Source organism: Salvelinus namaycush, chromosome 15, assembly GCF_016432855.1.
Source record: "Salvelinus namaycush isolate Seneca chromosome 15, SaNama_1.0, whole genome shotgun sequence".
NCBI classification, from domain to species: Eukaryota; Metazoa; Chordata; class Actinopteri; order Salmoniformes; family Salmonidae; genus Salvelinus; species Salvelinus namaycush.
The window spans coordinates 21,024,464-21,048,540 of NC_052321.1; the positions used below are offsets into that span (position 1 = coordinate 21,024,464).

General features: G+C 45.0%; 1 protein-coding gene across 1 annotated transcript in view; it reads left to right on the top strand.

The window, feature by feature from the left end:
- The window catches only part of LOC120059984 (AT-rich interactive domain-containing protein 1B-like), a 98,312-nt gene that overhangs the window by 37,873 nt on the left and 36,362 nt on the right, over window positions 1-24,077 (top strand). The window contains exons 6-7 of the mRNA XM_039009061.1: window positions 4,636-4,951; window positions 19,814-19,947. Of these exons, the coding sequence (XP_038864989.1) occupies window positions 4,636-4,951; window positions 19,814-19,947 (450 nt within the window). The remainder of the gene's footprint in view (window positions 1-4,635; window positions 4,952-19,813; window positions 19,948-24,077) is intronic.

The following is a 24,077-nucleotide window of genomic DNA, read 5'->3' on the forward strand; positions in this document are numbered from 1 at the left end:
CTCTCGTTCAAGATGGCCATACTTCTTCATTACACAAAGGAATAACCTCAACCAAATTCTCAAGACTGTTGACATCCAGTGGAAGCGGTAGGAACTGCAAGTAGATCCCTTAGAAATCTGGTTTCCCAATGAAAACACATTGAAAAGAGAGTGACCTCAAAAAAAGAACAATCTGAATGGTTTGTCCTCGGGGTTTCGCCTGCTAAATAAGTTCTAATATACTCACAGACATGATTCAAACAGTTTTAGAAACGTCAGAGTGTTTTCTATCCAAATCTACTAATAATATGCATATCTTATCTTCTGGGGATGAGTAGCTGGCAGTTTAATTCGGGCATGCTTTTCATCCAAAATTCAGAATGCTGCCCCCTACCCTAGAGAAGTTAAAGGCCTCCAGTTGTTCTCTCAGCTGCTCTGGAGACATGCTCTATAAGACAGTCAGTGAAAAGAGGAAACGCCTGCTGTGCCTCTCCCACACCTAACATTCCACAATCAACCTGCTTTGGACAGCAGTTTGTGAGCTTGGGCGCTTTGCTGGGCCCTTATACCTAATTCGGTTAAAGGAAAGCTCGATCCCAGGGAGCCGGAGGGGCAGTGGAGGTTTTGGGAAATGGGTTGGACTGAGTACGAAGCCCTGAGGTGCTCCAGAGCTGCTGCACCACAGACACCCTGCTGAGAGAGATGCTGAGAGAGATGCTGAGGTGGCTCTGAGAGGATCTACCTGGGGCCTCAGGCCAAAGAGAGGGAGGGAGAGAGATAGAGAGAGAGAGGGAGGGAGAGAGATAGAGAGAGAGGGGGAGGGAGACAGAGAGAGAGAGAGAGGGAGGGAAAAGGTGAGAGAATTTCAGAGTGATAGAATGGAAAAGGAAAACATTATACTTCTACGCATAATTCGTCTCTCCAAAAAAATGATGTCATCCTTACAATTTGTTTGTGTTCAGCAACATACTATACAGTATTTTTTATTATATTAGCCAAGAAACTCTGCCCATTCTCTATGTCCTGCAGCTGTAGAATACAGCCGCAGCCGTGTAATCTGTGTTACATTCCTCAGTGATGGTGTCCACAGATTCAGTGGGCAGCTATTCTCTGGTACACAGGGTTTTTTCCTGCAGTGGCCAGGGATGGGCGAGCCGGCTGTTAGCAATGCTGCATCCATTCTGCTGAGGAAGCAGTGTCTGTAATCTGTTCGGTCACAGTCCTCCTTTTCCCGCGGGAGTGTGGGGATTAGAATACAGCTCGGCAACAGCATCCTCAGAAAGGGTGACCAAGCCTGGAATTTACATGTAATTGGTAACGCACCACAGTCTTCTCTCTGCCTCTTTCTGTGGGTTATAAATACCACAACTCCTAAAGACCATCGTATCCTGAGAGAGGAGGGAGGGTCGGGGGAACAGGAAGGTATGGAGAAGAAATTACATCTTTCTGGTACTTTTTCTCTCTGTTTTGCGTGTAAATGTGTCTAAACAGCAAAAGGAGGATCCGGTGATGATCAGCTGTTTCAATGTTGTGTAAAGGTCTGAATGAGGACGGGAGGTCACTCAGAGCGGCCCTAGAGAATGTGGCGGTACTCTGGGTGAGAGATGGGTCCCTCAGTGGCTGTAGAGGGCAGAGCAGAGCAGGAAAAGGCAACACTAATCCGCCCTGAAGCAGCAGTCTGGCACCAGCACCAACTCCAGTACCAACCATCCTGGAAATGAGCTATTCTCACCCTGAAGAAGAAAATCTCACAGTTAAGCTGAATGTGGATCCTTCTCGCCCCTCGAAAAAAGCAAAAGAAAACTTTATAAAATAAAATATACACTATATATACAAAGGTATGTGGACACCCCTTCAAGGATAGGGGATTCAGCTATTTCAGCCACACCCATTGCTGGCAGGTATATAAAATCAAGCACACCGTCATGCAATCTCCATAGACAAACATTGGCAGTAGAATGGCATTACTGAAGAGCTGAGTGATTTCACAAGCGTAAGAACACCATGCGCAATGCTAAATATCAGTGGTGTAAAGCTCGCTGCCGTTGGACTCTGGAGCAGTGGAAACGCGTTCTCTCGAGTGATGAATCACGTTTCACCATCTGGCAGTCCAATGGACAAATCTGGGTTTGGCAGATGCCAGTAGACCGCTAACTGCCGGATTGCATAGTGCCAACTGTAACGTTTGGTGGAGGAGGAATAATGGTCTGGGGCTGTTTGTCATGGTTTGGGCTAGGCCCCTTAGTTCCAGTGAAGGGAAATCTTAACGGCAACTTTGTGGCAATAGTTTGGGGAAGGCCCTTTCCTGTTTCAGCATGACAATGCCTCCGTGCACAAAGCGAGGTCCATACAGAAATCGTTTGTCGAGATCGATGTGGAATAACTTGACTGGCCTGCACAGAGCCCTGACCTCAACCCCTTTGGGATGATTTGGAATGCCGACTGCGGGCCTAATCACCCAACATCAATGCTGACCTCACTAATGATCTTGTCGCTGAATGGAATCAAGTCCCCTCAGCAATGTTCCAACATCTAGTGGAAAGCCTTCCCAGAAGAGTGGAGGCTGTTATAGCAGCAAAGGGGGGACCAACTCCATATTAATGCCCATGATTTTGGAATGTGATGTTTGACGAGCAGGTGTCCACACACTTCTGGTCATGTACTGTATATATTTTTTAAGCATTTCTCTGGTCCCCCTAAACTTGGCACTCTTAAACTGAAGATAGTCTCATAAATGTCAGTATGACTGATCAACTCTGTCCAGTTTAATGTGAATGTCCTCGTTCATACGACTCTCATGGTAACGTTTGTGTCAGTTTAAACCACAGTAGATTAGGACCCTGGCCGGGCCCTCTCGGAAACTTCACAGGCTCTGCCTCTTACTCTTTTTTTGGACAGGAGCTTGGGTGCTAAAGATGGAAAAAGCCAGTCGGAGTGTCCACCTAAGTCAAAACCAGAGAAGGAGAGCGAGAGCACAGCCAAGAACCACAGTGTCCACACACACATGCAGACACACACACACACACACACAGAGCAGTGAGAAGCCATGGAGCAGAGCCAGGGTCCAGCCACTGTGACTGTGTGGGATGAGATAGGCCTCTGACTCAGGCGTTTCAACTGCAGCACGTACAATACTGTAGAACGGGAAGGAGAGAGAGGATACCACACGCCAGATGATTCCCATGGCTCTCTTCTCAACTATGTCACTGCTTTGGAAAGAGTGGAATGGTATTGTGCCTCACTTTTTACTTGCACACAGACATTTACAGAAACACACACACACACACCACAAATGCACACAGGCACACCTTCCCCTATCCATGTTTTAAACATCCTCCTGTGTTTGTCTTCCATCCCCCTTTTTCTCTGGTTCCCTTTTTGGAAAGTTTAAGATGGGGCCCCAAAACCCTTGACAGGTGTCAACAGTGTTCCAAATCAGCTACCTCCCCAGATACATATCTGACTCTCTGCATCTCCTCCTACACTAGATTTCATCACACATTCTGGACAAATTCAACTGGAGCAACAGAGTTTCATGGGAAATTCTTTTATTTTGATTTGATATAAATCCCATTTCCGGGGGGAACTTTTTTGCTGTTGGAAAAACAGGCCTATGTCATGTGGAATGTCTTTCCACTGAAGCAGCTCGAGGACACCAAAATATATTTCCATTTTTGGAGTCAGTTCCTCACACAGAATATTTTCATTCAACTCCCTCATTCAGAGCCAAAAAAACCTTTAGGTTTAAAGCGACTTGATCCCCTTTTCCAGACATATTCTCAGAGGATTAGGCTGTAAGCCCCAACTAAAGCATTCTTAATCAAATCAAAATAAATAGCCACCTTCACAAAAGGGATGCCACATTTTCTATTTTTCATGGAATTGTCCTTAGAGAAAAAATCACGGTGGAAAGTACCCATGCCTGCTTTGTGTGCTCTGTGTGTGTGTGTGAGACTCCTTTTCCAGCTGGTTCTGGACTGTGTTGAGCCAAAATGGAGGGGTTTAAGTGTGCTTTAGGAAGGCTTGTGTCGTCATGCCTGTATGGCTGCTGGGGCAGGGAGAAAGCCTTAACTGCAGATTAGAATGACTCTCAAGTGTTTCTCAGACTCATGCTTAAGCTGTGCAATTGCTCCCATGCCGATTCAGCATCCCTCCCCTCCCGTAGATGTCACATCTGCAGCCAATGTCAATAGCAAAGGCTTCAGTGAAACAAACACCTGTATCCACATCATTTCCAGCATAGATGCACCCTACAGAGTCAAAAATGGCATGCTGTAGTATGTGTCAGTTAAGCTGTTTTATCTGACATGTGCTTTTATTTGACATATGAAGTTTAATTCCTATAACAATGTTATCCTTGTGCTGATACGTCGTAGCTACATATTGTAATGATATGGTAATTTAGCAGATGCTTAAATCAAAAAAAAATTCGGTTGACTCGAATATAAGATTATCCTTGTGTACCAGACCTCTAGGTTCTCCTCTGTAGTGGGTGCAGAGCGATTGAGATAAAACGTCACATGGCTTCGTGAAACTACCATAAAATAGATGACTGAATTCATTACAGTCACTATTCATGTTGAGGGATACATTTATTGTTATTGTTAACCTGGTGTCTACTCACTCCCAGATGTTCTATGTCTCCTCTCTCCTCAGGAAACTACCCACGTCCACCCAACTACGGCGGGACCCCCAGTGCCAACTACAGCAGCCCCGGGCCCGGCCCTGGCATGACAAACAGCCAGGGTATGAATGCCAGCAGCCCCATGCACGGCCAGGGTCCCGGGCAGCCTATGGGCCGCAGTCCTGGTGCGGGCAGCCGCCCCTACCCCAACATGGCCCCCAGCTCCCCCAGTATGCCCCAGCCAGCCGGCCCTGGGATGGGCCCTCCTTCACTGGGCAATGTCAACCGCAAGGCCCAGGAGGCAGCAGCCGCCGTCATGCAGGCCGCAGCTAACTCTGTACAGGGCAGGTGAGATAACATGTTGTTGTTTTTTTAACCAGATGATGTGTGATTTGTGTGTTTGTGTGTAATTGTGTGTGTGTGTGTGTGCATGCGAGCATGCGTGTGTGATCTGTGTGTGATAGTGACATTGATAGAGAGAGAGAGAAAAGGAGAGGAATTGGGCAGAAGGTGGAACACATTACTGCAATGCTCTTTTGAGAAGAGCCTATTTTTACCACCCCCTGAAATAGCATGCTAAAATTAGTGAGCATAAGGCGTCACTCACTTGTCACTACAGAGACTTTGGGGCTTTATGGTCTTCATAAAGAAACTAAATGTTTCATTACCTAGTTCTCTCTGCTCAGACTGGGGAGATATAGAGGAGCGTTGTGTGAGGAGCGTTGTTTGAGGAGCGTTGTGTGAGGAGCGTTGTGTGAGGAGCGTTGTGTGAGGAGCGTTGTTTGAGGAGCGTTGTGTGTGGAGTGTTGTTTGAGGATCGTTGTTTGAGGAGCGTTGTTTGAGGAGCGTTGTTTGAGGAGCGTTGTTTGAGGAGCGTTGTTTGAGGAGCGTTGTGTGAGGAGCGTTGTTTGAGGAGCGTTGTTTGAGGAGCGTTGTGTGAGGAGCGTTGTTTGAGGAGCGTTGTTTGAGGAGCGTTGTGTGAGGAACGTTGTTTGAGGAGCGTTGTTTGAGGAGCGTTGTGTGAGGAACGTTGTTTGAGGAATGTTGTTTGAGGAGCGTTGTGTGAGGAGCGTTGTGTGAGGAGCGTTGTGTGAGGAGCGTTGTGTGAGGAGCGTTGTTTGAGGAACGTTGTTTGAGGAGCGTTGTTTGAGGAGCGTTGTTTGAGGAACGTTGTTTGAGGAGCGTTGTGTGAGGAGCGTTGTTTGAGGAGCGTTGTTTGAGGAGCGTTGTTTGAGGAGCGTTGTTTGAGGAGCGTTGTTTGAGGAGCGTTGTGTGAGGAGCGTTGTGTGAGGAGCGTTGTTTGAGGAGCGTTGTTTGAGGAGCGTTGTGTGTGGAGCGTTGTTTGAGGAACGTTGTTTGAGGAGCGTTGTTTGAGGAGCGTTGTGTGAGGAGCGTTGTGTGAGGAGCGTTGTGTGAGGAGCGTTGTGTGAGGAGCGTTGTTTGAGGAACGTTGTTTGAGGAGCGTTGTGTGAGGAGCGTTGTGTGAGGAGCGTTGTTTGAGGAACGTTGTTTGAGGAACGTTGTTTGAGGAGCGTTGTGTGAGGAGCGTTGTGTGAGGAGCGTTGTGTGAGGAGCGTTGTTTGAGGAGCGTTGTGTGAGGAGCGTTGTGTGAGGAGCGTTGTTTGAGGAGCGTGGTTTGAGGAGCGTGGTTTGAGGAGCGTTGTTTGAGGAGCGTTGTGTGAGGAGCGTTGTGTGAGGAGCGTTGTGTGAGGAGCGTTGTTTGAGGAGCGTTGTTTGAGGAGCGTTGTTTGAGGAGCGTTGTTTGAAGAGCGTTGTTTGAGGAGCGTTGTTTGAGGAGCGTTGTGTGAGGAGCGTTGTTTGAGGAGCGTTGTTTGAGGAGCGTTGTGTGAGGAGCGTTGTGTGAGGAGCGTTGTTTGAGGAACGTTGTTTGAGGAGCGTTGTGTGAGGAGCGTTGTGTGAGGAGCGCTGTGTGAGGAGCGTTGTTTGAGGAGCGTTGTTTGAGGAGCGTTGTGTGAGGAGCGTTGTGTGTGGAGCGTTGTTTGAGGAGCGTTGTTTGAGGAGCGTTGTGTGTGGAGCGTTGTTTGAGGAGCGTTGTTTGAGGAGCGTTGTGTGAGGAGCGTTGTTTGAGGAGCGTTGTGTGAGGAGCGTTGTGTGAGGAGCGTTGTGTGAGGAGCGTTGTTTGAGGAGCGTTGTTTGAGGAGCGTTGTTTGAGGAGCGTTGTGTGAGGAGCGTTGTTTGAGGAGCGTTGTGTGAGGAGCGTTGTGTGAGGAGCGTTGTGTGAGGAGCGTTGTTTGAGGAGCGTTGTTTGAGGAGCGTTGTTTGAGGAGCGTTGTGTGAGGAGCGTTGTTTGAGGAGCGTTGTTTGAGGAGCGTTGTTTGAGGAGCGTTGTGTGAGGAGCGTTGTGTGAGGAGTGTTGTGTGAGGAGCGTTGTTTGAGGAGCGTGGTTTGAGGAGCGTTGTGTGAGGAGCGTTGTTTGAGGAGCACAATCTCTCTGTTGAAACGATGCATAGTCTCCTACAATGAAATGCTGGGTTAAAGGCTGAGTGGCAGTAGAAGACATGGGAAAGACAGTTGTACCAATGAACAAAGATGCACTATGTTACCTTGGAAAACACTTCACACGATTTAAAGTGATCATAACGTGCCCTTCACATGTACAACACAACACCAAGCTACTTAGGAAACTCAAAAAACACTTGGACAACAAGATTAAAAGCAGCATTATGAACAACCTTGACACATATCAAACAATGTAATGGGGATTATTATCTAGTGTGTTTGAGCATTTAATGTGTAAGTGCTTCTCAGAGCAGAGCAGAGTTGTGAGGAGAGGAGAGGAGAGGAGAGGAGAGGAGAGGAGAGGAGAGGAGAGGAGAGGAGAGGAGAGGAGAGGAGAGGAGAGGAGAGGAGAGGAGAGGAGAGGAGAGGAGAGGAGAGGAGAGGAGAGGAGAGGAGAGGAGAGGAGAGGAGCAGTGGGATTGTTTGTGGGCAGTAAACTCTGGGTGAACCCTGTCAGGGGAGCGTGCGTAAAAAACATGGACGCTACTTTTGAAAGGGTAGATTCTCTGTCAACCAATCAGCTAGTAGGAAGAAGGGAAGTGGTCATACTGAGCAGCTCGGGGCTTTGTTTAATGAAGCAATGCTTGTTGGGGGACGGGTGGAGACTGATCAGCAATGTTTCTGCTGAAGTGGTCTTGTGGATGTTGATCTCTATCTTTGTACAGAACATCATTAATAGAACTGAGTGAGTTTTTAGAACATCATTAATAGAACTAAGTGAGTTTTTAGAATATCATTAATAGAACTGAGTGAGTTTTTAGAATATCATTAATAGAACTAAGTGAGTTTTTAGAATAGCATTAATAGAACTAAGTGGGGTTTTAGAATATCATTAATAGAACTGAGTGAGTTTTTAGAACATCATTAATAGAACTAAGTGAGTTTTTAGAATATCATTAATAGAACTGAGTGGGTTTTTAGAATATCATTAATAGAACTGAGTGAGTTTTTAGAATATCATTAATAGAACTGAGTGAGTTTTTAGAATATCATTAATAGAACTGAGTGAGTTTTTAGAATATCATTAATAGAACTAAGTGAGTTTTTAGAATATCATTAATAGAACTGAGTGAGTTTTTAGAATATCATTAATAGAACTAAGTGAGTTTTTAGAATATCATTAATAGAACTGAGTGAGTTTTTAGAATATCATTAATAGAACTAAGTGAGTTTTTAGAATATCATTAATAGAACTGAGTGAGTTTTTAGAATATCATTAATAGAACTGAGTGAGTTTTTAGAATATCATTAATAGAACTGAGTGAGTTTTTAGAACATCATTAATAGAACTAAGTGAGTTTTTAGAACATCATTAATAGAACTGAGTGAGTTTTTAGAATATCATTAATAGAACTAAGTGAGTTTTTAGAATATCATTAATAGAACTGAGTGAGTTTTTAGAATATCATTAATAGAACTGAGTGAGTTTTTAGAATATCATTAATAGAACTGAGTGAGTTTTTAGAACATCATTAATAGAACTGAGTGAGTTTTTAGAACATCATTAATAGAACTGAGTGAGTTTTTAGAATATCATTAATAGAACTAAGTGAGTTTTTAGAACATCATTAATAGAACTGAGTGAGTTTTTAGAATATCATTAATAGAACTAAGTGAGTTTTTAGAATATCGTTAATAGAACTGAGTGAGTTTTTAGTCAGTAATTTGGAACACTGTTGACACCTGTCAAGGGTTTTGGGAGAAAAAGAGGATTGGAAGACAAACACAGGAGGATGTTTAAAACATGGATAAGGGAAGGTGTGCCTGTGTGAATTTGTGGTGTGTGTGTGTGTGTGTTTCTGTATTTGTCTGTGTGCAAGTAAAAAGTGAGGCACAGTAATAATTCTGTTTGTTGGCACTTTCCATCCAACTGTTGTTTCCCTGTACAGTAGACATCCCTATGTTAGGTCCTCAGTGAATCACACCTTTCCTGGACCCAGTCCCTTGCCCCCTCTCCCCACTACATCCACTCCTCCTCCTCCTCTCCAACCTCCACACCCCAACTACAGCACCCCTCATTCTCAGCACCACAACTAGGACAACCAAGCATCATCTCCAAGCCTCTAACCTGTTACTGTTCAGTCTGAAAAGGTGCTCTTTCGTCCAGGCTCATTATGGGTGTTATTGCACCCACCTGTCACCTAAACTGTCACGCCTGCCCCCGCTCCCCCTCCCTGGCACTCGAGGGCGCCAGGCTATCCGTCATTATATGCACCTGTTGCCTTCATTACGCGCAGCTGCGCTCATTGGACTCACCTGGACTCCCTCACTTTGTTGACTGTCCCTGCATATATGTCTGCTCCTCTGTGTTGTTCCCTGTAGTAGTATTGTTTGTTGTGTCTAAGTCCAGACGCTGTTCTTGTTCCGTTGCATGTCCGTCTATATTAAATGGTTCACTCCCTGTACCTGCTTCTCATCTCCTGCGTTGGGCGTTACAAAACTAATCTGGCCAATGCTAGCATCACTGGCTAAAATTTAAAGATTTTACTGCTAACCTGTGTTTAGCTTTATGTTTCTAATTATAGCATCTAGTACAATTTTCATGGCTCTCTGGACTCCTATAAGGGCACAAGGCCAGACACAGATGCAGACACGGGAGGCAGATGGTTTGATTCTTTGATATTTATTATATTCCAAAAGGGTAGGCAAGAGAATGGTTGTGGACAGGCAAAAGGTCAAAACCAGTTCTGAGTCCAGGAAGTACAGTGTGGAAGGCAGGCTTGAGGTCAGGCAGGCAGGTACAGAGTCCAGAAACAGGCAAGGGTCAAAACCGGGAGGACTAGAAAAAAGAGAATAGAAAAAGCAGGCGCACGGGAAAAACACACTGGTTGACTTGAACATACAAGACAAAATGGCACAGAGAACCAGGAAACACAGGGATAAATACACCGGGGAAAATAAGTGACACCTGGAGGGGGTGGAGACAAGCACAAGGACAGGTGAAACAGATCAGGGCGTGACACCTGGAAATCTGGTGTTTCAAGCAAATCTGGCGGTGTCAACTCTCTTGACATCTCTTGACACAGTTTATCTTGTTGAGAGACCACCCCCACAGTGCTCCCTTCATCTAGTGGTGTGATATTACAGCATTAGACACAGGACTAGACACCAAATCAAATCAAATGTTATTTGTCACATGCGCCGTATACAGCAGGTGTAAACCTTACTGTGAAATGCTTACTTACAAGCCCTTAACCAACAATGCAGTCAAGAAAAATATTTACTAAATAAACTAAAGTAAAAAACAAAAGAGCAACAATAAAATAACAGTAACAAGGCTATATACAAGGGGTACCGGTACCGAATCAATGTGTGGGGGTACAGGTTAGTCGAGGTAATTGAGGTAACATGTACATGTAGGTAGGGGTAAAGTGACTATGCATAGATAACAGATAATAAACAGCTAGTAGCAGCAGTGTAAAAAAAGGGAGGGGTCAATGTAAATAGTCCGGGTAGCCATTTGATTAGCTGTTGAGCAGTTTTATGGCTCGGGGGTAGAAGCTGTTACAGTTGTTTCCAACTGCTTACACACGTTTTCAAAACTGTCTCCTTTTTTCAAAACTCTACACACAATTCCCAAAACTGCACACACAAAATGCAAAATGCCTCACATCTCCTTCAAAATGTAACACTGCATTCAAAATGCCATAAACACATGTCAGAATGAAGCATTTGCATCAAATGGCAAACACTGCTTTCATAATAGTACAATTTTGGATATACCATGTAAACACTGTTGTTCTAAATCTAAAGCTCTTTGGTCTCTCATAAGCTTATATCTACATTTCAATACAATATTCTACAGTGAAAGTAATCTGCTGAGAGAGGTAACAAGTACACTGTAAACACCAATGCAATGTAGAAACAGAAAATATTTATTAGGCCAAACATTACTGTTGTATACAGTAGCATACAACAAAACCATAAATATATGTAAACCAAAAGTATATTCTTTAGAATACAGTAAAGAACACAATTGTGTGTGTGGGGTCCCGGGGGGGCACTCCAGGAATTGGAATTGGTAGGACTGCACTGGCAGTCACCAGTGCTAAGCTACGCTTCATCTCTTCTCCGGCCTGGGTCTGGCCACAATACTTCGTCCACATCACAAGATGCGTTTTCTCTTGCCAAACATCGAGGGAAGTATCTCCTAGCATGGCGTATCCAACCTTGGACAGAGGCAACCTCTATGTCCCCATATGCGTCCTCCATTGCCTGGAGAAGCGGCATGCGGGCATAGGGTTGGCGATCATACACTTTCCAGCGCCAGGCTGAGAAGAATTCCTCTATGGGATTTAGAAAAGGTGAATATGGGGGTAGGTACAAAACTACAAATTGTGGATGGGTGGCAAACCAGTTTGGACCAGAACAGCCCAGTGAAAACTAACATTGTCCCATAAAACCACAAATCTAGCAGGCTCCTGATCTGGATCAGGGACAAGCATTGTGTAAATTGCATCCAGAAAAGTGAGCATATGGCCGGTGTGGCATTGTGATGGAGGACCCCGTTTTGAGTGATGGCAGCACACATAGTTATATTACCCCCACGCTGTCCAGGGACATTGGTAATTGCCCTCTGTCCTACTACATTTCTTCCACAGCGCCTGGTTTTGGTGAGGTTGAAGCCAACCTCATCCACATAAATAAATGCATGGCGAATTACATGGGCATCCAGCTCCAATACTCTCTGTAGCAGACATAAGGATATACAGATGAGTAAATATGGTATGTCTGAAGTACTGGAAGTAGTGTTGCATACATACCTCTACAAAGTCATGTCGCATATTCTAGACTCTGTCAGAGTTTCTCTCAAATGGCACCTTGTAAAGTTGTTTCATCGTCACTCGGTGCCGTTGGAGGATGCGTTGTATGGTCGACAGGCTTACAGCATTGATGTTGTTAAATATGGTGTCATTATTCAAGATATGCTCTCTTATCTCTCGAATCCTAATTGCATTGTTGGCCAAAACCATATTTATAATTGCAGTCTCTTGTACATCTGTAAACAAGCGTCCTCGTCCTCCATGATGTCTTTGCCTTTCCACTCTGTACAGAATTCAAACACAGTATGTGTTCAGCATAGGAACTGTAAACAATGTACAAAAAAATGTAGTACAACATGATAACCAACCTCATTCATTCAATGCAGTGCAGTAAATGGATGGCTTAGAGTTACAAATGTTTATGCAATACTATGCAGTCATATGTATTTTACAGTACATTACTGTAATGCTAAAATAGTCATTAGATAGTTGCATACCTGTTCTCATTTCTGAAGGTTCGAATTATGGACGCCACTGTAAATCGACTCAAGTTGGGCTGGACTCTTAGTCCAGCCTCTCTCAGGGTCAAACCGTGGTTGATCGCATGATCAACAAGTGTTGCCCTAATCTCATCAGAGATGTCTCTCCTTCCTTCTCTTCTTTGCCCTCGTCCTCTTCTTCCTCTTCCTCTCCCTCCTACTCCTCTTGCTCTCTGTCCATTGTTGGCATCCATTGTTCAAAACAGGTAATCTGACCTTTGACCAGTCAAAGGCTGAGAAATAGCTTATGGTTTTGGATATTTGGTGTGTAGTTTTGCACTTTGAGTGAGAGGTTTAAAAAATCATGTGACATGAAAAGATTTCGTATGTAAGCAGTTGGAAAAAACTGTAAGAAGCCTTTTGGACCTAGACTTGGCGCTCCGGTACAGCTTGCCATGCAGTAGCAGAGAGAACAGTCTATGACTAGGGCGGCAATTTTTAGGGCCTTCCTCTGACACCGGCTGGTATAGAGGTCCTGGATGGCAGGAAGCTTCCAGTTTCAAATTAATGTCGACATCGCTCATATGTAATATCACAAACAAACATAAAAATAGTTGCCACTTTATATGTTCTTATGGGGGCTTCCTTTTGACAGTGAAATGAGAATCATCTTTATCCCCCATGTGTGTTAATAATGATAAACAAATCCTCCTCCATGTTGGATCTGCTAACATTTGCTTCTCTGTGGAGAGAGCGCCCACCGTGGTCGATGGTGATGCATCATGGAGCCTGTTGACATTTGGAGAATCCTGTGTGTGTCTGCGTTGGTTGACACTGTGTGATTAATGGTGCAGATCCGGAGCGCTGCTGACAGACTATGTAAATGCTGAAGGAGCCATTAACAGACATCTTCACTGTCAATAAGAAGTGGCACAACATGATGCATACTGCTGGGGCAAATCACACAGCCTGTCAGTCTCCACTCTCATTCCACCAAACACCCAGACATAGGCCCACAGGGAGAGAGGGGGTGAGGCAGGAGAGTGAGGGAGAGTGTGTATAAGGTAGTTGTTGTGAAACTGTTAGATTACTTGTTAGATATTACTGCACGGTCGGAACTTGAAGCACAAGCATTTCACTACACTCGCATTAACATCTGCTAACCATGTGTATGTGACCAATAAAATGTGATTTGATTTGAGAAGGAGGCATTGTATTTGTCCTCTTTCAGCACTGTTACCCTGTCTCTCTCCCAGCTCTACCTGTCTGTCTCGCCATCCTCTCTCTACACCTCCCTCTCTCCATCCTTTCCCTCTCTCCCTCGCGCTCTTTCTCTCATCACCCTTTCATCTAGACCCTCAGAATTGGCTCTTCCAGTTTCTGTCCTAGTTTCCATCATAGAGAATACATACTAATTAGACGCTTAGCGTGCTGATTTTCATCTTCAGAAGCAGTTTTTTTGGGACAGGGAGAATGCAGTGTCAGTGAACCATGCTGTGAATACTAGATCCCCCTCCATAGATGGTACTGTATGCAGACTCTCTGTGTGTCTCTCAGTCTGTCCCCAGATGTAGAGATGATCTGAGGGTGGCTGGGAATGCAATTAGTGCTGTCTGATTGAAACACAGAGGGGAGGAGTGTGTGTGTGTGTGTGTGTGTGTGTGTGTGTGTGTGTGTGTGTGTGTGTGTGTGTGTGTGTGTGTGTGTGTGTGTGTGTGTGTGTGTGTGTGTGTGTGTGTGTGTGTGTGTGTGTGTGTGTGTGTGTGTGTGTGTGTGTGTTAAAGGGCAGCTCTACTGGTCCTCCAGCTGACTTTGAAGAGGCAGAGAGCTGACAGCCCCTCGCTCTGCGGCTGCACGTGTGTGGTGTTGCCATGGAGAAAGGAGAAAGGAAGGGAGGGGGACGGTTTTAGGAGAATTGTGGACCCTCCCCCCACGTCCCCTTTTGTTTTTCTCTCTTTCTCAACCCTTGTTGTGTTTTGTCCTGAACAGCTGAGGAAGATTAAGGGGAAATTAATCTGAAACACTGGGTTTAGTGTTTACTCTTATATAGTCCTGATTCTGATCTGAGAGCAGCATGGTGAAACATTTCAACCTGTTGTGGTCTGTGTGAAAACAAGCAGCCCTCAGACCACTCCTCATGTGTCTGGCATGCCTTTGGCACGGCCTCACCACACCACCCACACAATCCACGAAAGGAAATAATCTGAAGATTAAGGGGAAATTTCATCTCCTCACTGTCTGGAGATCGTCTGTCATCTGGAGAAACGCACACCAAACAACCTGAACCATGTCTTTGGGATTGACTATTCCAGATTCATTACGCAGAATGCCAAATGAGCAGAGCAAGGCCACTATGATATCCGATGGCTGGATGGTGATGAGTGTGATGGTGTTTTTCCCCAGTCCTCAGAGAGGCTCTCTTAAGGGCCTTGAATTATACATTATGTTTGTATCACCCATGCATGGTCTGATACTTAGAACAATAATATGTTTGTGTTTTACATTTTAATCATTTAGCTGACACTCCTTTCCAGTAGTGAGTGCATACATTTTCATACTTTTTGTTGTTGTTGGGTACTGGTCCTCAGTGGGAATTGAACCCACAACCCTAGCATTGCAAGGGTCATGCGCTACCACCTGAGCCACACGGAACCACACAGCTTGGACCACACAGCTTAAACCACATGTCTTAATGACTGTGTCAACTTGCTCTTGTCTTGTAAGTGTACCCAAGGAGCTGGGTTATCTTACGGGGAGGTTTTACATTGAGATAATACTATTGCATGGCTTGTAGATGGACAAAATGAGTACAGTCTTGAGTGAAGGAAGGTGTTGGGGTTTGGAGAACAGAAGAATAACATTAGGAAGCTAGGTGTTGTCCTGGCTATGTCTGCTGAAGACAGAAATTGTTTTTTAAATTACTTTGGTAGCTGTTCCTGGAGCTACAGTAACACTGCTTGTAGAAAATAAGCACTTAGAGAAAGCAAGCTTCAAAAAAACTAAATCAAAGGAAATGGAAAAGGGGCAAAGAGAGAGAGAGAGCGAGAAAAGAGCACTTCAGGGTAAATCCTTGCCAAATAATTCATTTCTGACCTCCTTAGCAAGTAAATTTACTAAATAAATAAGAGCTGCTTGAATGCGAAGAATGCGTTTCTGCTGCCCCCAGCGTTGTGGCTCACAGGCAGCCTTGGCATCAGCACCAGCTAGGCTTTAATAAATGGGTTCTCTCTCTCCGTCGGAGCTGTTTGATGTAAGGGGGGGCTTTTCTCAGTATTTAATATGTTAAGGCTGTCCCTTAATTCGCTGTTTTATTTTAGATTATGTTTGGGTTTAGTCAGGCAGTCAGACATGCAGACACTAGCTGAGCTGGCTGCTTGGAATGAAACTGGGGCTGAGGGCTGAGAGCTGAGGGCTGAGAGCTGAGGGCTGAGAGCTGAGGGCTGAGAGCTGAGGGCTGACAGCTGAGGGCTGACAGCTGAGAGCTGAAAGCTGAGAGGGAGCTGCCTTGAGAGCAGATTGTGCCCATATATAATTCATATTGTTCATACCCTCCCACTGACTACACCAGGCAACCCCCCCCCCCCCCTCTTTCTCTCTCTCTCACCACAGTCTCTCTCTCTCTTTTTTCTCTCTCTTTTTCTCTCACCCTCCCTTTCTTTCTCTCTCTCCCTCTCACCAGGCAGGGGTGTTAGAGAGTGGTGTGGCTGGGTATTAATAGGGGCTGGATGGTGGAGGTGGCAGTACCCCTCTTTTGTTCCTGCCACACTACATTCACTCACTTTTGTAGCAGTGAGTGTGTACAGTGGACAGCCAGGAAGGGGACTTTGACACTGACACTAGTGCTGGTCTGGATCTGTCTGTGTGACTGCAGCTGGCTGTCTCGCACCTGGTAACCATGGCAGCCCTTGGCAACGGCCCTCTCTTTCTATCTCCCCGAGCGTGCTCAGAGACAGGCCTCCTCGGATGTCCTTCACACATGTGGGCAGAATACTAAGGACAGGGAGCAGAGCTCCATGCAGGAGGACGAGGGGAGAAAGAGAGACAGACAGACAGGGAAACAGGACTAGGGCTGGGACTGACTGCAGGGCTACTCATTTAAATAGAACAGTGATTACTAATTTGTTTATCTGATTGAAAGCACATATTATTTTTCTCAGATTATTTCAAGTGGCTCTAAATTTGTCTAATGCCTCATGAGAGCATTATTCATAATGTTTTGCGCTGGTAGTAATGACCTAGTGCTTTCTGTCTTTTTTATTTCTTGGCTTCAACTAAATCCACATTTTATGGATAGGGACAGGAGTTTTTCCTGACTTCATGGTACAACTTGCTGCCTCACAGATTCACTTGAAAGCAGTGTCAACTCAGCAGGAACTTTCTGAGAAGCAGATAAACATAACAGCTGGGCTGTTTATCACTGTGTTCTCCCTGGCTTCAGCAACACTGCACAACAAGCTGAGAGAGAGAGAGAGAGAGAGAGAGAGAGAGAGAGAGAGAGAGAGAGAGAGAGAGAGAGAGAGAGAGAGAGAGCTGCTGGGTTTGATTCTTCTCTGTGAGAGGAGCTCAGTTTCCCCTCAACCGTCCCCTAGCTCACGCTACAATGACTACTGGATGCTACAGTACAGCTTGCGCTGTGAGCTGGAACCCCCCCCCCCCCCTTACTGTCTCACCAGGGACACTCTTACAGTACTCTGTTTTTACTGTCTTTTCCTCTCTCTGCTCTCTCACTCTCTTGCTGTTTTCTCTCCCTCTTGGTGTTCTTCTCTCTTTTCCTCTCTCTGCTCTCTCACTCTCTTGCTGTTTTCTCTCCCTCTTGGTGTTCTTCTCTCTTTTCCTCTCTCTGCTCTCTCACTCTCTTGCTGTTTTCTCTCCCTCTTGGTGTTCTTCTCTCTTTTCCTCTCTCTGCTCTCTCACTCTCTTGCTGTTTTCTCTCCCTCTTGGTGTTCTTCTCTCTTTTCCTCTCTCTGCTCTCTCACTCTCTTGCTGTTTTCTCTCCCTCTTGGTGTTCTTCTCTCGTTTCCTCTCTCTGCTCTCTCACTCTCTTGCTGTTTTCTCTCCCTCTTGGTGTTCTTCTCTCTTTTCCTCTCTCTGCTCTCTCACTCTCTTGCTGTTTTCTCTCCCTCTTGGTGTTCTTCTCTCGTTTCCTCTCTCTGCTCTCTCACTCTCTTGCTGTTTTCTCTCCCTCTTGGTGTTCTTCTCTCTTTTCCTCTCTCTGCTCTCTCACTCTCTTGCTGTTTTCTCTCCCTCTTGGTGTTCTTCTCTCGTTTCCTCTCTCTGCTCTCTCACTCTCTTGCTGTTTTCTCTCCCTCTTGGTGTTCTTCTCTCTTTTCCTCTCTCTGCTCTCTCACTCTCTTGCTGTTTTCTCTCCCTCTTGGTGTTCTTCTCTCGTTTCCTCTCTCTGCTCTCTCACTCTCTTGCTGTTTTCTCTCCCTCTTGGTGTTCTTCTCTCTTTTCCTCTCTCTGCTCTCTCACTCTCTTGCTGTTTTCTCTCCCTCTTGGTGTTCTTCTCTCTTTTATCTCTCTCTCTCTCAATCCCTCTCTACCTCTCTACCTCCCTCCCTCTCTGCTTTCCCATCATTCTCTGCAGCAACAGGGTGTTTTCCCTCAGCAAAGGTGCCCGAGAGCAAGATAAATGCGCTGCGCCTTTTTTGATAGCAGCACATGCATACATTAAGTGTGATTAAACGGCCTGCGTTCCCTCCATCAAGTGTTTCCTAATGGCCTTTTTTATGACATGATTTAGTAATAATGGATGAGCGCCACAGTCAACCTCCACTTTGTTGTTGATGCTTTTATTACAGTATCCACATGAGAGCTGGGGCTGGTGTTTTTCTGTAAGGGCCGATGTAGGATTTAGATGCAGTATAGAGAAATAGCACTTTCCGGAACAGAAAATATCTACTCAGACACGCCATGGTAATGGTAATGACACAATGATAACCTATCAATTACTTATTTGTTTCTTCTGGATTTATTAAAACTATCAACACTATGCACCATGTGGTAACATGTTAGCTACAAATTGGGTTGCATTCTTTGAAGTAAGTAAACGAAAATACCCAATGATGCCACATAATTTCCTTGTAAATATCAGGCAAATCCCATTAAAGTCCCGTAAAACAAAGTGCTGCCAAGAAACGGTCCATAACAGGCAGGATGTGATTGATGTGAGTGTATGTTGTTGTCTGTGAGCCATGGTTTTCCTTGTGATTACAGACCCATAGAGGGATTACATACAGTATGTATCATCACACATGCCCTAGGACTAATTGCATCTGTGAGATTAGATTACTGAGAGGTTTACCAAACCCAGCCCTCCCTCTGCCGGGTTAGTCACTGTCTCTGTCTCACATCCAATACATTGTGCCATTGTTGTCCTGCCCTGCTTGGGGAAGTTCAGTTCTTTTGACTGACTGACACAAATCCAGATTAGGAGGTTTTTTTCTAATTGTCCACATGATCACAGTGTTTAGATTTACACTAACAAAAATATCTTATTTTATTAAGACAATGTTTCAACCATCAGGTCTCCATATTCAACAGAAAGGCAGGGGTTTTACTATGACCTTATGTCCGTGTGGTATTTTAACACAAAGCTGTCCCCACTACTACTACTACTACTACTACTGTCAACCCATGTCCCTTAAATACCCTTTGTCTTCTCTACTGTCAAGGAAATGATCCACCACAGATGAGGGGATGTTCTGTGCTCCTACCTCTCTCCTTTCTCTCATTATTCAGGAGATTATTTGCACCAGCAGGAAGTAGAGTTTGTCCAACTGCTATACGTCCTGGTGCACTGTCTTTTGAGTTGGTACACGGTTGCTACAGAGCTAGCCTGGTACAGGGTACAGGGTATGGAGCGGTGGTGGACGGTGTCCATGGGCGTCCATCTGCTGTTGGTTGTGGTTCAGCAGGTTTCTGATAAGCCCTCTGATGTCCTCCCAACACTCCGTGATGCGACGCGTCAAGGAGAAAGCACAGGATTGATTTCAGCCGTTGCCATGGCAACAAATAACATGATCCTCTCCAGAAGCACACCTTAATTAGTTAAATTATTACTTTGGGTGGAGAGGAGAGAGAGAGAGGAGAGGATGGATGAGAAGAGAAGGGGTGAGGGATTTGCAAGGGAGTAGAGGAAGGATGGGAGGATGAAACAGCTTTCTATCCTGCTCTTGATCACACACTTGCTTTTAAAGAGAGATTCTGTCTTTTTTTCAAGGAAATGTGCCTCTACATTTTCAGGATGATGGTTTATACAGTACCAACAAGTTTAAGCTTATCCTCTGACTGGCATGGCCTTACAGGCTTGTAATAGATGCAGAAAGTCTAATATTTTATGGAGTCTTTTCTACTACTCTGTCAAAAGCCAACTAATTTCTCTCCACACCAAGTATCCAGGCCCGGTCTTTCCTCTCTAACCAGACCCTTGTCTCTGTGTGTCCCAGACAGGGCAGCTACCCAGGCCCTGGCATGAACCTGATGGGAACAGCAGGATCTGGAGCCCCCTACAACCAGTCACCAGGCAACAACTCAGGCATGGGCACACCACAGGGTCCGCCCTACAACATGCCACCCTCAGGTAAGACCTGGATAGACCAACAAGGTATCCCACAGCAACCAGTAGTGAACAGTCTAAAAGGGTTGAGATTTAACTTTACTCTTTTATAGTCTTCAGTTTGACAGACTTCTAACAGCAGTGTTCATATCAGTGTCTATACTACAACAAACTAATTTGTTGTGGCGTTTTAATAATCTAAGTAATAACAGAAGGTTAGGAGAGATGCCAGAGCTCTGCTCACTTTAAAGCTATCAAAATCAGTCAAGCATTTTATCTCTAGTAATGTTATGCCAGTTGGCCAAGGCGCTCCAGATGAGTGTTTTAGGAAATGGCTCAAACTGCAACAGAACTAATCCAATGCCAGAACCTGTGTGTTTGTGATGTTGTTGTTCTTTGAAGAGAGTAACAGAGAGAGAGAGAGAGAGATCAAGCGAGACCGACTGACCGAATGAGAGGGATGGACAGAGAGAGAGACAGAAAGACAGCGAGACAAAGAGAGAGTGACTGTTCTGAAGCTGGTTCATTTCCTGCAGGCAGTTCTGTTCTGTTAATTCTCTTGTTCAGTTGACCCTCCTGAGAACAGATGAATGCAGTGCTCCCCTCTTCCCTGCCCTTCACCCCGCTGCATTGTGCTAAACGCACCTCAGAGAATGCAAGTCTCTAAATGAAAAGAGCTTTCTGCACAGCCTTACAAAACTAAATATCAGCCTGCATGACATTTGGAAGACATCAAATGAACTACAGTGCCAAGGTTCTTGAAAACTCCTCTCTGTTGCCCCTGGGGTGCTTAAAAAAACTATTCATTTCACATAGTGCTGAGCACCGAACTGAAAAGTAAAATAAAGCGACGAACCTTGGAACTCTTCCTTGGAACTCTTCCTTCGAACCTTCGAACTCTTTGCATGTAGGGACACTTTCTTCTCAATAGGAAAATATACATTCAGTCCACACTCGAGAAGTATGTGGGGATGGGCATTGGACATTTTTTTGACTGTTCGAGTACTCGACTGAAAATAAAATCTATTTTTAGAACACAGTAATGGCAAAGCAAAAACAGGTTTTTAGACATTTTTGCAAGTGTATTAAAAATAAAAAACTTTAATATTACGTTAGTATTCAGTATTCAGACCCTTTACTTAGTACTTTGTTGAAGCACCTTTGTCAGTGATTACAGCCTTGAGTCTTCTTGGGAATGACGCTATAAGCTTAGCACACCTGTATTTGGGGAGTTTCTCCCATTCTGCTCTGCAGATGCTCTCAAGCTCTGTCAGGTTGGATGCGCAGCGTTGTTGCACAGCTATTTTCAGGTCTCCCCAGAGATGTTAGATCGGGTTCAAGTCCGGGCTCTGGCTGGGCCACTCAAGGACATTCAGAAAGTTGTTCCAAAGCCACTCCTGCGTTGTCTTGGCTGTGTGCTTAGGGTCATTGTCCTGTTGGAAGGTGAACCTACACCCAATCTGAGGTCCTGTGTGCTCTGGAGCAGGTTTTTATCAAGGATCTCTCTGTACTTTGCTCCGTTCATCTTTCCCTCGATCCTGACTAGTCTCCCAGTCCCTGCCGTTGAAAAACCATGCTTCACCGTAGGGATGGTGCCAGGATTCTTCCAGACGTGATGCTTGGCATTCAGGTCAAAGAGTTCAATCTTGGTTTAGTCAGACCAGAGAAACTTGTTCATCATGGTCTGATAGTGCTTTAGGTGCCTTTTGTAAAACTCCAGGCGGGCTGTCATGTGTCTTTTACTGAGGAGTGGATTCCATCTGGCCACTCTAACATAAAGGCCTGGTTGGTGGATTGCTGCAGATATGGTTGTCTTTCTGGAAGGTTATCCCATCTCCACAGAGGAACTCTGGAGCTCTGTCAGAGTGACCATTGGGTTCTTGGTCACCTCCCTGACCTCACCTCAACTTCTTCCATTTAAGAACGATGGAGGCCACTGTATTCTTGGGGACCTTCAATGCTGCAGAAATCTTTTGGTAACCTTACACAGATCTCTGCCTCGACTCAATCCTGTCTCGGAGCTCTACTGACAATTCCTTCAACATCATGGCTTGGTTTTTGCTCTGACATGCACTGTCAACTGTGGAACCTTATATAGACAGGTGTGTCCCTTTCCAAATCATGGCCAATCAATTGAATTCACCACAGGTTACCAGTGTGAAGTGCCTGGAACAGTGATCACATTTGTCACATGCACCGAATACAACAACAGTTGTAGACTTGACTGTGAAATGCTTATGAGCCCTTTCCCAACAATGCAGAGTTAAAAAATAAGAAAACAATTATAATAATTAGCAAATAAGAAAGGAAATAGTAACACAATAAAATAAAATTACAAGTTAGCTAATTCTGTCCCCGAGGGCCCTCACGGTGTTCTATAGGAGCACCATCAAGGGTATACTGTCGGGCTGCATCTCAGCCTGGTATGGCAACTCCACCACCATGGCGAAAATCAAACACTGCATTCCACAGTAAGAGCCTTATACCAATGGTCAAGTGTGGTGATGGTAGTGTGATGGTTTGGGAATGCTTTGTTGCCTTAGAACCTGGACAACTTGCATGAATAGAAGGAACCATGAATTCTGCTCTGTATCAGAGAATTCTACAGAAGAATGTCAGGCCATCCGTCTGTGAGCTGAAGCTGAAGCACAGCTGGGTCATGTACCAAGACAATGATCCAAAACACACAATCAAGTCTACATGAAAATGGCTAAAAAGCAACACATTTGAAGTTTTGGAATGGCCTTGTCAAAGTCCAGACCTAATCCCAATTAAGATGTTGTGGCAGGACTTGAAACGAGCAGTTCATGTTGGAAAACACACAAATATTGCACAGTTAAAGCAGTTCTGCATGGAAGAGTGGGCCAAAATGCAATGTGAGAGATTGATCAACAATGACAGGAAGCGTTTGGTTGGAGTCATTGCAGCTAAAGGTGGCATAACCAGTTATTGAGTGTAAGGGGGCAATTACTTTTTCACAGTGTGTAATTGTTGTGTTATTTGTTCACTCAGGTTCCTTGTATCCAATATTAGGTTTTTGTTGAAGATCTAATAGCATTCATTGTCAAAAATAAGAAAAAGTTGAGAAAATAAGACAGGGGGCAAATACTTTTTCACAGCACTGTAGGTGTTCCATTTGTCCAGGTGGGAAAGGGCAGTGTGGAGTGCAAAAGAGATTGAGTCATCTGTGGAACAGTTGGGGCGGTATGCGAATTGGAATGGGTCCAGGGTGTCTTGGCGGATGGTGTGGGCCATGGCCAGCCTTTCAAAACATTTCATGGCTACAGATGTGAATTCTACGGGGCAATAGTCATTTAGACAGGTTACCTTGGTGGTCTTGAACACAGGGACTATAGTGGTCTGCTTGAAACATGTAGGTATTACAGACTGGGTCAGGGAGAGGTTGAAAATGTCAGTGAAGACATTTGCCAGATAACAGCCTGTTAACCTGTTCAAAAGTCTTACTCACATCGGCTACGGAGACCGTGATCACACAGTCATACGGAACAGCGGGTGCTCTCATGCATGGTTAAGTTTTGCTTTCCTCGAAGTGAGCATAGAAGGTATTTATCTCATCTGGTAGGCTTGCGTCACTGGACAGCTCACGGCTGAGTGTCCCTTTGTAGTCTATGATAGTTTGCAAGCCCTGCCACATCCGATGAGCATCAGAGCCAGTGTAGTAGTATTTGATCTTGGTCCTGTATTGAAGCTTTGCCTGTTTGATGGTTCATTGGAGGGCATAGTGGGATTTGTTTCAAGCATCTGGAGTGGTGCAGCCATCTAAGGCACTGCATCTCAGTGCTAGAGGTGTCACTACAGACACCCTGGTTCGAATCCAGGTTGTATCACATCTGGCCATGATTGGGAGTCCCATAGGGCGGCGCACAATTGTCCCAGCATTGTCTGGGTTTGGCCGGTGTAGGCCATCATTGTAAATAAGAATTTGTTCTTAATAACTGACTTGCCTAATTAAGTAAAGGTAAAATAAATAAATAGTGTCCCACTCCTTGAAAGTGGAAGCTCTAGCCTTTAGCTCAGTGCGAATCTTGCCTGTAATCCATGGCTTCTGGTTGGGATATGTACATAAGGTCACTGTGGGTACGACGTCGTTGATGCACTTATTAATGAAGCCTGTGACTGATGTGGTACATTCC